This window comes from Ophidiomyces ophidiicola, assembly GCF_022830035.1.
Source record: "Ophidiomyces ophidiicola strain CBS 122913 chromosome Unknown scaffold_43, whole genome shotgun sequence".
Classification (NCBI taxonomy): Eukaryota; Fungi; Ascomycota; class Eurotiomycetes; order Onygenales; family Onygenaceae; genus Ophidiomyces; species Ophidiomyces ophidiicola.
Window position 1 is genome coordinate 51477 of NW_026054683.1, and position 13780 is coordinate 65256.

General features: G+C 47.5%; 6 protein-coding genes across 6 annotated transcripts; 4 read left to right on the forward strand and 2 right to left on the reverse strand.

Annotated features, from left to right (window-relative positions):
- Positions 1-339: 339 nt before the first annotated feature.
- On the forward strand, positions 340-1305 carry MSC2 (putative zinc transporter msc2; the record flags this gene model as incomplete). The annotated part of the gene is made up of 2 exons (XM_049255480.1): positions 340-428; positions 489-1305. The coding sequence occupies 2 exons, from the start codon at positions 340-342 to the stop codon at positions 1303-1305; spliced, it is 906 nt and encodes a 301-aa protein (XP_049105545.1).
- A 304-nt stretch (positions 1306-1609) lies between these two features.
- LOZ57_006463 (uncharacterized protein) lies at positions 1610-3033 on the reverse strand (the record flags this gene model as incomplete). The annotated part of the gene is made up of 3 exons (XM_049255481.1): positions 1610-1810; positions 1866-2810; positions 2875-3033. The coding sequence occupies 3 exons, from the start codon at positions 3031-3033 to the stop codon at positions 1610-1612; spliced, it is 1305 nt and encodes a 434-aa protein (XP_049105546.1).
- Positions 3034-3577: 544 nt separating this feature from the next.
- On the forward strand, positions 3578-4234 carry UBC2 (Ubiquitin-conjugating enzyme E2 2; the record flags this gene model as incomplete). Its single annotated transcript, XM_049255482.1, has 4 exons — positions 3578-3619; positions 3718-3782; positions 3841-4065; positions 4111-4234. 4 exons carry the CDS (start codon positions 3578-3580, stop codon positions 4232-4234), a joined length of 456 nt encoding a protein of 151 aa, XP_049105547.1.
- Positions 4235-5070: 836 nt separating this feature from the next.
- On the forward strand, positions 5071-8166 carry KLP1 (Kinesin heavy chain; the record flags this gene model as incomplete). Its single annotated transcript, XM_049255483.1, has 4 exons — positions 5071-5075; positions 5130-5164; positions 5234-5328; positions 5422-8166. 4 exons carry the CDS (start codon positions 5071-5073, stop codon positions 8164-8166), a joined length of 2880 nt encoding a protein of 959 aa, XP_049105548.1.
- A 729-nt stretch (positions 8167-8895) lies between these two features.
- LOZ57_006466 (uncharacterized protein) lies at positions 8896-10835 on the forward strand (the record flags this gene model as incomplete). The annotated part of the gene is made up of 2 exons (XM_049255484.1): positions 8896-8930; positions 9005-10835. The coding sequence occupies 2 exons, from the start codon at positions 8896-8898 to the stop codon at positions 10833-10835; spliced, it is 1866 nt and encodes a 621-aa protein (XP_049105549.1).
- Positions 10836-11215: 380 nt separating this feature from the next.
- Positions 11216-13440, reverse strand: LOZ57_006467 (uncharacterized protein; the record flags this gene model as incomplete). The annotated part of the gene is made up of 4 exons (XM_049255485.1): positions 11216-12716; positions 12799-12992; positions 13063-13273; positions 13337-13440. 4 exons carry the CDS (start codon positions 13438-13440, stop codon positions 11216-11218), a joined length of 2010 nt encoding a protein of 669 aa, XP_049105550.1.
- Positions 13441-13780: the final 340 nt, after the last annotated feature.

Here is a 13780-nt window from a genome sequence, read left to right on the forward strand (position 1 = left end):
AGACAAACGAACAATGCGTTGAGCATACGGAGCAGAAACGTCCATCGCGAGCGTCGATATGGCTTCTAGGGCTTTGTGAGCAGTGGCCACTTTTGCATGCTATTTTAAAAGAAAAAGATTCTCGTCGAATCTTCTACTTCATGACGTCTGTTTCTCCCGGCTTTCCCTTGTTCAATGGGGGCAACGACTAATGGATTTCGTCGTTTTAGCCTCAATTTCTCGTTTATGGTTGTGCAATTTGTTTACGGCATTGCGACGGGCTCGCTAGGACTACTCAGCGATAGCATTCACATGCTGTTTGACTGTTTTGCACTGGGCGTCGGAATGTCTGCCGCAGTCATGAGCAAATGGCCGCCAAGTGCTCGGTTCCCGTTTGGCTACGGAAAGGTTGATACTCTTGCTGGTTTCGCCAACGGAGTCTCTCTACTGTACGTGACATGGCTTAAATAATGGCTTTTAATGTAGCTAATATTAATTTTTCATCACAGGATTATCAGCATGGAAATCATATTCGAAGCACTAGAAAGGCTTTTCTCTGGGAGTCAGCTGAATAGACTTGGAGAACTATTTATAGTATCGACACTTGGACTCGTTGTCAATATGGTTGGAATTTTTGCCTTTGATCATGCCCATCATCATGCACATGGACATAGCCATGGCCATTCCCACGATGATCACCACCATCATCACCACAATGAAAATATGCATGGTATATACCTTCATATTCTTGCTGATGCTTTGGGGTCAGTAGCTGTTGTTATTTCTACTGTCCTGGTTCATTTCTTTGGCTGGCCTGGATTTGACCCTATCGCATCTTGCATGATTGCTATCCTCATCTTTGTTTCAGCCATTCCACTTGTTAAAAGTACAGCCAAAACCCTTCTTCTCGCCGTTCCAGCAGACGTGGAATACAGCCTTCGCGAAACTCTCGCCGGAATTAGTGCTCTTCGTGGCGTCGTCGGGTATACCGTCCCCAAATTCTGGCTTGATGATACAAATATAGATAAGAAACATGACCATAGTCATGGCCATTGCCATGGTGATCACGACCACCATGCACATGATGAAAAACACGACACCACGGTTACGAAACATGAGTTACCTGAACGTCATACTCACGAACACTCGACCCAGTGTGTGCATGGCGTAATTCATGTCATCGCCTCTCGCAATGCTGAAGTTGCTGATGTCCAGCATCGAGTCGTGGATTACCTTCGTGGACGCAACATGAACGTTTTGGTGCAGGTTGAAAGGGAAGATGAAAGCAAGTGTTGGTGTGGTGGAGGCAACAAGTCCATCTCGTGAAAATTAGCCAATGAATACAATCGCTCCTCCCATTTTGATTTGGAGACAATGCTCTACTGATACATGTAACTATGATGAATATGGACCTGAGAGGAATTTAATCTTCCGGGCCAGCAATATTCGGCATCTCCCTGCTATGTTGAAATCCTCAAATAGGACATTATGCAGGCTCATGTCATTCAAGTTAGGCACCTTTGGATATTATGTTGCCCTCAAAGTCATTTTCAATAAAACCGGTGGATATATGTACATAAATAAGTCCTTACTTTTTTTTCCCACTGTGATCTGTACTTGCTTGCCATGTTTACTCGACGCGCTCAACCCGTTGTACCACAATAGCAGTCGCGGCACCACCACCATTGCAAATAGCAGCACAGCCATATTCTCCTGGCTTGAGCTGGTGCAATAGAGTGGTTAGGATTCGCGAACCTGAACTACCCAAGGCATGGCCAAGGGAAATGGCGCCTCCTAGCGGGTTCACATTGGCCTTCTCAAGACCAAGAATCTTCGAGAAACAACGTTAACATAACTCTAGACTAGAGGGAAAGCAATTTACGAACCTTTTCATTGGCTTTTATGACAGCAGCAAACGCTTCATTAAACTCCCATATAGAAATTTGATCTTGAGTGAGGCCGGCTCGCTGAAGGGCAATTGGCACGGCTTTTGCTGGAGCAACTGGAAAATCAATGGGGTCGATGGCTGCATCAGCAGAAGAAACAATACGCGCGAGAACCCGGCTTGTTGATCCATATTCACGAGCAAGAGCGGCATTCGTAATCACAAGGGCAGAAGCACCATCGTTAAATGTCGATGCATTTCCCGCTGTTACGGTGCCAGTCCCGTCGCGGACAAAAGCAGGCTTGAGTGTAGCCATTTTGTCAGCCCGAAGATCTTCAAAACCTTCATCCCGAGAAATGACAACTTCGCCCTTCTTGCTTTTAACAGTGACAGGTGCAATCTCATCAACAAATTTGTTTTCTTTCCAGGCGGCCTGAGCACGCTGATATGATCTGATTGCATATTCATCCTGCTCCTTTCTCGTGATATTATGGTTCTTTGCTGTATTTTCGGCACAAACGCCCATGTGGAATTGATTGTAAACGTCCCATAAACCGTCCTTGATTAACCCATCCTCCATTGTTGTGTTTCCAAACGGCATTTGCTGACTGGCTCGAGGATAGTAATATGGGACGCGGGACATGTTCTCCATTCCACCAGCAACCTGGGCCTCAGCAAGGCCTAGCTGGATATTTTGCGCTGCAAGAACGACAGCCTTCATACCCGACGCGCAAACCTTGTTGACTGTGAGCGCTTCAACAGACGGTGGTAAACCAGCAAACATGGATGCTTGTCTAGCTGGTGATTGACCAACAGATCCTTGAAGGACGCATCCCATATAAACATCGGTAATTTTATCCATGGGCACTTTTGATTTTTCAATAGCTGACTTGATTGCTACGGCACCGAGTTTCGGGGCGGGTACAGTGGTAAACGAACCATTGAACTGGGAACCAAGGTTAGACCGTAGACACAAAAGAAAGACGAGAACTCGGAGCCAAGGACATTACCTTGGCAGTAGGCGTTCGTGAGGCACTGAGAATGTACGCATCCTGAATCTCCTTCTGTCTCATGGCCGATGAGCCGAATTGGCGCTGGACAAGGCCCAATCTCTGGCTGGGTGTGGACCTTGGTCCCAGACGGGAGGCTAATCTGAAAGAAGGCTGCATTGTGAGAACAAAGCAAAGATAATGCACTACAAGAATTCTTTGTAGCGTGGGCCAGGAATGACAGCACAGTGTCGAGCTTTTGTCTGAAGTTGGACTGGAACCTCCCCGTCTTCAAGAGATCACATGGGCGGTTGGAGAAGCCCGGATCCCCGAGAGTACCCGCTCTCTTGGCTCTCTTCCCCAGAACTCCTCTCGGCTGGTCGGCTCCGACAACGCGGTGTCACGACATGCTTTGTCATCTGCCCCACAACAGGAACTACTAAGGCTTACGTCATGAAGGGAATATTCGGAATATCTGTTTTACCGGCCCGTCGCCCGCGGCTTTAATGGAAACTGGCGACTGAGGTGCCCAAAGACAAGATGATGAATGCATCTTCCAAAATACCTCTCTTGTCATCAAGCCTTGACCGCAAGTTCTTCTTTTTTTTGCAGCCATTCCAACGTTAGACTCCATTGATCTACCATTTATTCTTGTCTTGTATATATTCCGTTGATTCTCCTGTATTCGCTCTTTGTAGACTCAACTTTGCTCGTGTGCCTAGACATGTCCACCGCTGCCCGCCGTCGGTTGATGAGAGATTTCAAGGTGAGTTCCGAGTCGAGACATATCCTTGCATGGATGACTGATTAATAGCCCTTCCCCTTCCTCCCCGTTAGAGAACCTAACTGACTATTATCATCCAGCGAATGCAAACGGACCCCCCTGCCGGAGTCTCCGCTTCTCCTGTCGCCGATAATGTGATGACATGGTATGTTTTGGTATATCCATATCACAGAATTTACTTGAAGTGCTCATTTTTTGGTCAGGAATGCGGTGATTATTGGCCCAGCAGACACGCCATTTGAGGATGGAACTTTTCGCCTTGTGATGAATTTTGAAGAACAGTACCCCAACAAACCCCCTGGAGTGAAGTTTGTCAGCAAAATGTTTCATCCCAATGTCTACGGGACCGGGGAGCTCTGTTTGGATATCCTACAGAACCGCTGGAGCCCTACATATGACGTGGCGGCGATATTGACAAGTATTCAAAGGTATGGCAGCCTGAATCCAGCCATTATTGGCGCTGACCCCTGCAGCCTGCTTAATGACCCAAATACCTCGTCTCCTGCCAATGTCGAAGCGTCCAATCTCTACAAGGATAATCGCAAGGAGTATGCGAAACGTGTACGAGAAACTGTAGAGAAAAGCTGGGAAGACTAAGTCCTCCTCTGGAGATTCTATTAATGCCCCGAAACGAAAGTTCCATTTGAAACCGGTTCATGCTATATCCACCAGAATCTACTCTTAGAGTGCTGGCTCTTAACACTCCACGCAGAGAGCTATATTACTCTGTACTCCAAATACGTTTCACGTGCGCTACCCAGGTACGCTTGAAAGCTTTTGTTTTTCCGCCACATCTGTTACTTTCCAATAGCACTATGGATGCTATCTTTGCTGTTGCTCTTGTGTTTTTCTGTGTGCACAGCGAAAGGGGTTATGGCGCTATGGTCTGATTGTCGTATTATGTAGTCCACAATTCTGATCTTCTTCATCCAGAACAGGGTTATTCCTGGATGTAGATACAAATTTATCCCCCTATAGCCTCCGAGTTCTCCCATGATGCACATCAGCTGTGACGCAGTTGGTTTGTCAGCTTGTTAGTCAGATAGTTAGTCAAAGACGTGCCAAGAAGTTCTCTGTAGTTATAGTTATGTCAACAATGTAGTTTCGACGTTTCGTCGTTTTCTCACTTGGATGGACTGTCCCCTTCAATCACGAGATCAGCTTTGTGGGATGCACAAGGCATGGAAATTTTGGTTTCAAGTTGTGTTGATCTTTGGTTCTGTTAGCATATTCTCACGTGGGCCGCTGCCTCGTTTCAGGTGTTTCTGCAGAGCACGGAGAAGTCATCTAATACTAAACTAACTACCGATACTACCACCTTGCATCCCGTGCTTGACGCCTGCGGACCGTCGGTTCTTCCTATTTATTTTGACGACAAGGTAGCCCAACAATCCTGTGAAAAGTAATCGACGCGTCTCCCAGCGCCGGCCATCATGGCGTGAGCCTTCTTTACCCCCCGCCCTACCAGACAGCGATTGATCAATAGTAATAGGTCCGGAGGCACGGGCAGTTTTAACACTATCAAGGGTACGCGGCTCATCACGGCTCCGGCGATTTATAAGAGTACATGTTTTCTAACCGACTTTTTTTCCCTAGTTGTCGCGCGATTTCGGCCGCAAAACAAAATCGAAGTTGCCAACGGCGGCCAACCAATCGTCGAATTCGAGTCGGAGGAAACATGTCGGCTGAACGTACGTGGATTTTTACTTTAATGCCGCTTTACATTGTGTTCCGCTGTGCGCCGAGCTAGTTCAATGTCTTTATACTAATATTCGAGCGTACAGTCCAGGGATGCCGCAGGGGCGTTTACTTTCGACCGAATATTTGATATGGGCTGTCGCCAGCAGGATGTTTTTGATTTCTCGATCCGTTCCACTGTTGATGACATTTTAAATGGCTATAATGGAACGGTTTTTGCCTACGGCCAAACTGGTGCCGGTAAATCTTATACGATGATGGGGTCTGACATTGACGATGACGAGGGAAAAGGGATAATACCACGAATTGTGGAGCAGATGTTTACAAGCATTTTGACAAGTCCCGGGAACATTGAATATACCGTTCGTGTGAGCTATATGGAAATATATATGGAGCGGATTAGGGACCTTTTACTGCCACAGAATGACAATCTTCCCGTTCACGAGGAAAAGTCTCGCGGTGTATATGTGAAAGGGCTGTTAGAAATATACGTGTCCAGTGTCCAAGAAGTATACGAGGTTATGCGGAGAGGCGACGCTGCGCGTGCTGTTGCTGCAACGAATATGAACCAGGAATCTTCACGATCACATTCCATTTTTGTGATTACCATTACGCAAAAAAATGTTGAGACAGGATCCGCTAAAAGTGGTCAACTATTCCTCGTGGATCTCGCAGGTAGCGAAAAGGTGGGAAAGACAGGGGCCAGCGGGCAGACATTGGAAGAAGCGAAAAAGATCAACAAGAGCTTAAGTGCTCTAGGGATGGTTATCAATGCTCTGACGGATGGAAAATCAACACATATACCCTATCGTGACTCAAAACTCACCCGAATATTGCAGGAGAGTTTGGGTGGGAATTCACGAACTACCCTGATAATAAACTGTTCACCTAGTAGCTACAATGATGCTGAGACTATAAGCACCCTTCGATTCGGCGTAAGGGCCAAGGCAATTAAGAACAAGGCAAAGATCAATGCAGAGCTGAGCCCTGCAGAGTTGAAAATGCTGCTGAAAAAAGCACAGAGCCAAGCTGTCACGTTCGAGAAATACATTGCGTCCTTGGAGTCTGAACTTCAATTGTGGAGAAATGGCGAGACTATTCCCCATGAGAAATGGACACCTTTGAGAATAGGCGAAGGCGTTTCGGGGATCAAAACAGAAGCTAAGGCACCAAGACCCGCAACACCCTCCCGGCTCCAGGCGGAGACGCGTTCAGAGACGCCAGGCAGTAGACCGGACTCTAGAATAGGCGAGCGCTCTAGCACACCGTCTGTCTCGCTGGAGAAGGATGAGCGTGAGGAATTTTTAAAACGTGAGAATGATCTTCAAGATCAGCTGGCTGAAAGGGAATCTCAAATTGCCAACGTGGAAAAATTGTTACTCGATAAGAAAGAGGAGCTCAAGTTAATGAAAGACACGACTTTGCGAACAGGTAAGGATAATGAGAAATTAATTTCGGAAGTCAACGAATTACGAATGCTACTTGAAAAGGTTTCATTCGAAGGCAAGGAGGCTGCAATCACGATGGATACACTGAAGGATGCAAACTCTGAGCTTACAACCGAACTGGACGAGTTAAAACAGCAGCTTTTGGATGCCCGGATGAGCGCGAGGGAGACGAGCGCGGCGCTAGATGAGAAGGACCGAAAAAAAGCTGAGCGTATGGCTCAGATGATGGCAGGCTTCGATTTAAAGATGGAATTCTTTTCTGAGAACGAGCGAAAAATACAAAAGTTAGTAGAGCGTGTTGATTCTCTACACACCACGAGTTCTTCGGGTGAAGTCGTCGCACCGGATGAGTTCCTTGAAATACGATCCTCGCTGGTGGAAACCCAGGGCGTAGTTCGGCAAGCCGAGCTCGCAATCAATGACCGGAGCGGAGTCACGGCCGAAACAGATGCCAAATTGCTTGACGGGATAGTCAAGCTTCAGCGGGAGCTGGAGATGGCATTAGAAAACAATCTCGACACAAAAGATTTGTCGGAGATTAAAGATAAAGTTGAAAAGGCGTACATAGCGCGAAAGGATATCGATATCCTAGAAATTAACGGCTTACGCCGTGAAATAAGTCGAAAGGACGAGGAGCTGTCACATCTCAAGCAATCGTTAACGGATTATCGCTCCCAGCCAAATGGCTCTGGTAACGGTACGCCGACCATTAGCAGCAAGACTCTCCATCAGCAGATTGCAGACTTCGACGCGATGAAAAAGTCCTTGATGAGAGACCTCCAAAACAGATGTGAGAGAGTTGTAGAGCTTGAAATTTCACTTGACGAGGCTCGCGAACAATATAAGCATGTCGTTCAGTCTTCGAACAACAGGCAACAGCAGAAGAAAATGGCATTTCTTGAAAGAAACCTGGAGCAGTTAACGCATGTTCAGCGGCAGCTGGTGGAGCAGAACAGCAATCTCAAAAGAGAAGTGGCCATTGCGGAGAGGAAACTTATTGCTCGCAACGAAAGAATCGAGAGCTTGGAGACTCTGCTGCAGGACAGTCAAGAAAAGCTGACAGCAGCAAACCACCGGTACACCCCACTCCCCTTTAGCACTTTGACATTTCGCATAGATAGACGACTTGCTAACCGTTGCCCATGTAGCTTTGAGGCGCAACTAACTGCAGTCAAAGAGCGCCTAGAGGCTGCGAAAGCAGGGTCGACACGCGGTCTTTCTGCATCGGAGACCTCATCCTTCAGTTTTGGAGGCCCACGAATAGCAAAACCGCTCCGTGGCGGCGGGGCAGAGCATCCCAACCCCATTATCTCCAACGTCCAGGCGCAGGATGCAGCATCTGGCAAAGGTAAACGAACGAGCTGGTTCTTTAACCAGCGATGATCTGGCAACGATTTGTGCTATTTTAGAGCGTCCTGTACTTGTGTTTTTCAATACATGAAAGGGATATGTGATTGTACATCTCCTTGGAGCTTCGGATTTGGACTGTGCGGTAATGCATTCATGTTAGACCTTTTGATGTTTCATAGGTACCCATGCCACTGCTAAATTCACTAAGCCGATTAACTAATACATTCCAATACCGTCGGTCGGAATGTGTACCACAGCTAGCCGTGTAGCCTCCAGCCCTGGGGTCGGTCTGGCCAGCCACAGAGTTTGGCTGATCGGCAGTGGTGCCACGTGGGGAACTCGGCGCTGTACGTCTAGGTAGCTTATCGGTTAGTTAGTACTAATAAAGACTAGCGCCGGGGCTTCTGATATTCCGAAGGATTTTCCGAATCATCTCACAATCACATGCCAGCCTCATCACATGGACGCCCGTTTTAGGCTCCCGTTGTTCAACGGCTCCCCTCATACCTTAAGCTCAACTCTCTGTTCTCACCAACATCTCACTAGTACTAACCGCTACTCTATCACAACGCTTTGCCAAGTTCTGCACACCTGCCCACTGCATACATCTATTCTTCCTTCTAGCACCCCTCATATTCAAATACTCCACCCCGCGTCGCAGGGGAACCCTGAGCACTCTCTCAGCCGAACCGTATTCCCTTGTGCCTCCTCGATAGATGACTTGGGTAGCCCATTTGTAGGCCACGCGTCACTGCCTACACTATGCTCAAGCCGCCCGCCGCTGTCTTTGTCGTCAGGTTTGTGCTTCCCCTTACCGCCGGTCTCCTTGACTTCGCCTATGCTTGTATTTATTTTTCAATGATACGAACAGACACGGTGCGCGCTTGGATGCCGTTGACAAGCAATGGCATCTCACATCTCCCACACCTTACGACCCCCCTCTCACATATGGCGGCTGGAATCAGTCACGCAACCTTGGTGTCCGAATTGCGGGTTTATTAAGAGACTATGAACAAAACCGATTTCTCGCAAACTCTTCGTCAACCTCAGCCAGTTCAGCCACACCTTCCCAAACACCGTCTGGGGCTGATGCTACTGTGCCCACCGCCAATCTAAGCTCTCAAAATCTTAGGATCATCATCCACTCTTCACCATTTCTCCGCTGCGTCCAAACAGCGATAGCCATAAGTACTGGAATTAGTCAAATCCAGTCATCATCCAACTATTTACCACCGCTCCCTGGCGCTCTTGGGAAGCCAGCGCCTTTCAACCTTCAGAGTTCGACGGGAAATTCCGAACCCAATCACCATTTTGAAGACTTGAAGAGTATGCGGGATTCCGAATCTTCAACGTTATCTTCGCCTTCGAAAAATAAAAGAGGCTGTATGTTACGATTAGATGCATTTCTCGGCGAGTGGCTCACCCCAGACTACTTCGAACAGATTCCCCCGCCACCCGATTCAGTTATGATGATAGCAAGCGCAAAGGCAGACCTCCTACGCTCCCCTGAAGCAATTGGCCTCATCTCCCCGGTTGATTTTACTTCTGCAAAGGGATTTTTTCCTGGCGGCTGGAATGGGTGTGCTCCAAATCCGTTCGTAACGAGCGACTCTCCTACGAGCATGGTGTATAATATCTCAACAAGAGGCCGATCTGGCACATTGGAAGAAGTCTCAACCGGTGTAAACCCCTCGAAACGCCCGATACTTTCCAAACTTTCAACCACTATACCACCATCCAAAAACGGGTACATTCCACCAACTCCTGCCTATGCCATCAAGCCATCAGATCCAATTCCACACGGATACGTTGCGCATGCCCGCGATTCTTGTATTGATATCGACTACCAGTGGGATAGTATGCGAGAGCCTCATCATTGGGGTAATGGCGGAGAATACGGAGAGGAATGGAGCTCCATGCACCAGCGATTTCGCAAGGGTTTAGAGCACATGATTTCTTTTTACACCTCGGAACATATGCGAGGCTGCGGGAATCAGCAATTTCCACAGTGTGACAATGACGATGAACACCACAGGGAAACTATTCTCATTTTAGTCTCGCACGGCGCCGGTTGCAATGCTATGATTGGTGCCCTCACAGATCGACCGGCTCTGCTCGATATTGGTATATCTTCCCTAACCATGGCAACTCGGAGGTCTACGCACTCTGATGCCCTTGTATCGACGACCAGCCAAAATTCCCTCGTACCTCAACATGGTCTTGCTGAAGTGTATGACGTTAATGTTGTGGCGTCGACTGATCACCTAAGGCCTACAAGTAGCAATGCAATGCCAAATCCATCGAACCGGGCATATTCCGCTACAGATATTTCGTATCGACAACGATTTAATTCCATGTCAAATTCTGCTGACCCCCGTGGGAACTTTCTAATAAACAACGATTCCCCTAGCCGATTATTCAGCGGTCCCAAAATACATCACTCACCTTCCCGTTCACTAATTTCTAATCGATCTTCGTCTGGTCTTTGGGAGTCTAAACAAGCCTTTGATTCAATGGAAAATATTATTCCTAATTTTGGTGATAATATAGATTCTGATCCAGCGATTGATAGTCTTGAGAAGGTTGGTTCTACTACCTCTCCCTTATCAGCAACCCATATCCATAACGGGCTGTGGAAAAGCGGACCTGTCTTAAGTCGGGAGCCACTAACTAAAAGGCGGTGGACTGTAACTGACCGTTGAGACTCTCATATTGTTTTTGAATGAGTTGTGACCTTTATTCCGGGTTAAATTACCACCTACGCTTGGATGAATTGTTTCTTGGTGTTCCGGGATAAAATTACGATATCAGCCCCAGTGTTCCGTATGTTTCAAAATTGTCTTGGTGATTACGTCTAGATTCACCATTTTTAAGTCTTACTCATACTCTTAACTCCCCCTAGTAAATCCCATGGAAAACCTAGATCTCAAAACTAGGTCAAATTGACCTTTACTTCTATGCATATATGCATATATAGTGGCGTTACATTTGGTATACCCCATGCTTGGACTATGGTTTAGCATCGCGAGTTCGCTTCTATCATGAAACTACTAATAACACCATATACCCGAATACCATAAGCTTATGGTTTAATCACTTCCTTGTCGTCCACTTGAATAATTCTTCCCTCTATCTTTGGGGAAATAACCCTTGTCCATGGTGGGAGACTATCGTTCGGTGCCTCGCCTACGGTATGCACTTTCTTGTCGTCCAGCCCAATTTTTTGGCGCCATTTTCGGAGAACTTGCCTCGCCAGGTATTCTCTGTGGTCGGCATCGTCTTGTGATATTGCAGGCTTCGTGATGTATGTTCGAGGGCGTGAGAGTATATCAGCTTCTGAGTCTGATTCGGAGTCCATAAGACTTCCTTCGCTGTCATCTGCGCCACATGTAGGAACCTCCGCCGGTGTCTTGGCTGTCTGTCGGAGAGCAATATAATGTAGGCTGGGACACGGAGAAGGAGCCTGATCAGTAGCCAGTCGCGCCTTAACAGAACCAGCTTTCTGAGAAGACTTGGTCAAGCCATCATATCTCATCTTATTGTTTACCGTGTCCCAATGTCGATGGAGACTCCGGCTAAACCGGTGCCATTTCCCCAAAACCTTCAAACTTAGAAAGTATTGACGCAAGATAGTGCTCAACAAAAGGCCGTCCTCCTCCGAAACAATTTCTTCAACGTCCCCACCCTCGCTTTTCACAAGCAATGACGAGAACCCGTCTTTGCCTCTTGCCATGTAGCCTCTTGTAGATAAAGTATACATCTTACCATCCTCAATATAGTCATTCCCAATCTTCACCCATAGCACTCGAGCACCACTGGGCCGTGATGTTGAGAATGCAAATTGAATGTTGGAAACCTGGGGGAAACGGCCTTCCAGGGCGGGAAGTTGACTGACTCCATTTTCCAGGGCAGCCCGCAATTGTAACCCATTTACTCTCAACACCACAACAGGGTCCTCAAATGGGAAGCAATTCAAGATATCTTTAACCCTGAGTACCCCGGGAGGATAAATTTGATCTCCACGGATTGTACCGGCGGCCATGATTGAACAGTCTGCACCGTGATAAAACCGCATGAGGTCACACACGAAATTCCCAAGATTTGACTCACTGGTTCTTACAGTGCAAAAGCGGCCATCAAGCGGGGTCGCAGTATAGCCAATGGGCTTCTGTAGCTTAGATTTCAGAGAGGACGTTAGTTTTGCCACTAATTGGAGAGTTGAAACGTCTTCTTGGATATAGCGCACGACGTCTCTACGTGTAATGTTAAAGTCCCAGCCAGGCTGGCCTTTCTTTCTCCATGCCTCAATATAGCTGAGCTGTTTGAAGTCAGTGCCAGATCTTAAAACATGCACGCCGTTCTGGATACTGTGCATATAGTAGTGGTCATGGCCACCAAGAATAATATCAATCAAGCCTGGAGGGGTGTTATTAGCGAGTTTGTTATCATTTGGCTCTCGCTGGTGGGTAATGGCAATGATTAGCTCGGCACCCTGTTCTCGGAGCTTAGGTACTAATTCTTTGGCTGTTTCAGAAGCGGATTTATATATTATATTGGGGGGAAGAGAATTAATTGTCGCAAGCCTAAATATTGGTAAATAACACTTGTTAGTAACTACGAGTGTGGGCCGGATATCTGCAGGTTTAAGTAGACAGGAGGCTATACCATTCCCGTTCTCCCAGCCCAATAACCCCAACCTTAATTCCATTGGACGAGGTCAAAATACACGTCTTCTCGCAGCCCGCTAGAGAGACGTTTTCACCTAAGGCGGGATCTAGAACATTGGCTAGAAGCCATGGGAACTTGCATTGGCTTCTTAAGTGCCTGAACTGCGCAATTCCGAAATCAAGATCATGATTCTACCGCGGAGAGAATTACTCAATTAGCACTTGAAAACTGAACGATACGCTCATGAGAATCAGAACTCACGCCAACACAAGCGACATCAGTCCCCGCATGGTTGAGAAATGGTACCATATGGCGGCCCTTTGTGACAGTGCTCTCAAGGCTGGGATTGAAGGCATCTCCAGAGAAAAATGTTAGGATAGCGGGCAGCCCAGCGAATCTGGCGTCGTTTCTATAATAATTGACCAGAGTTTGGAAGCGCGGGGTTCCTCCAACCGGGTCTGCGGATCCGGTACTGGAAGGAAAATGATAAGATCGGGAACTCTGTTTTCGAAATCAACGGCCAGGGCCAACATACTCAACATGGTAGACGTCGTTGTAATGCAGCAGACGGAGATCCGGGTTCCCTTGACGGCCACACTTAAAAGTAGTTGACTGACCAACAGCCTCCGTGGTCGACATAGAGCTCCAGTAGCGTGGGCCGCAACAGTCAAGCGTGGATTCTTGTACAGGCAACTGTCGACCGCGACAGCTTCGGGAGAGACTGACGTAGGGTGTGTTTGATACCAAGTTGCGTCGTCGTCAGCGACCTGCCCAAGCGGTCAGTGCACGTGACGGCCAATGTATCCGCTGGCATCACCGCCACGCGCCCCTATAACTAACTACATCTCCACGACAAATCCGCAAAGTATACCCAAAATATGGCAGGTAGACGTCCCTGTCAACGGCCTCCAAATTGGCTGGCGCTTACCCGCTCAGAACACATTCAAAGGAGGAATCAAGCATTGCTTCGACCCTCTTT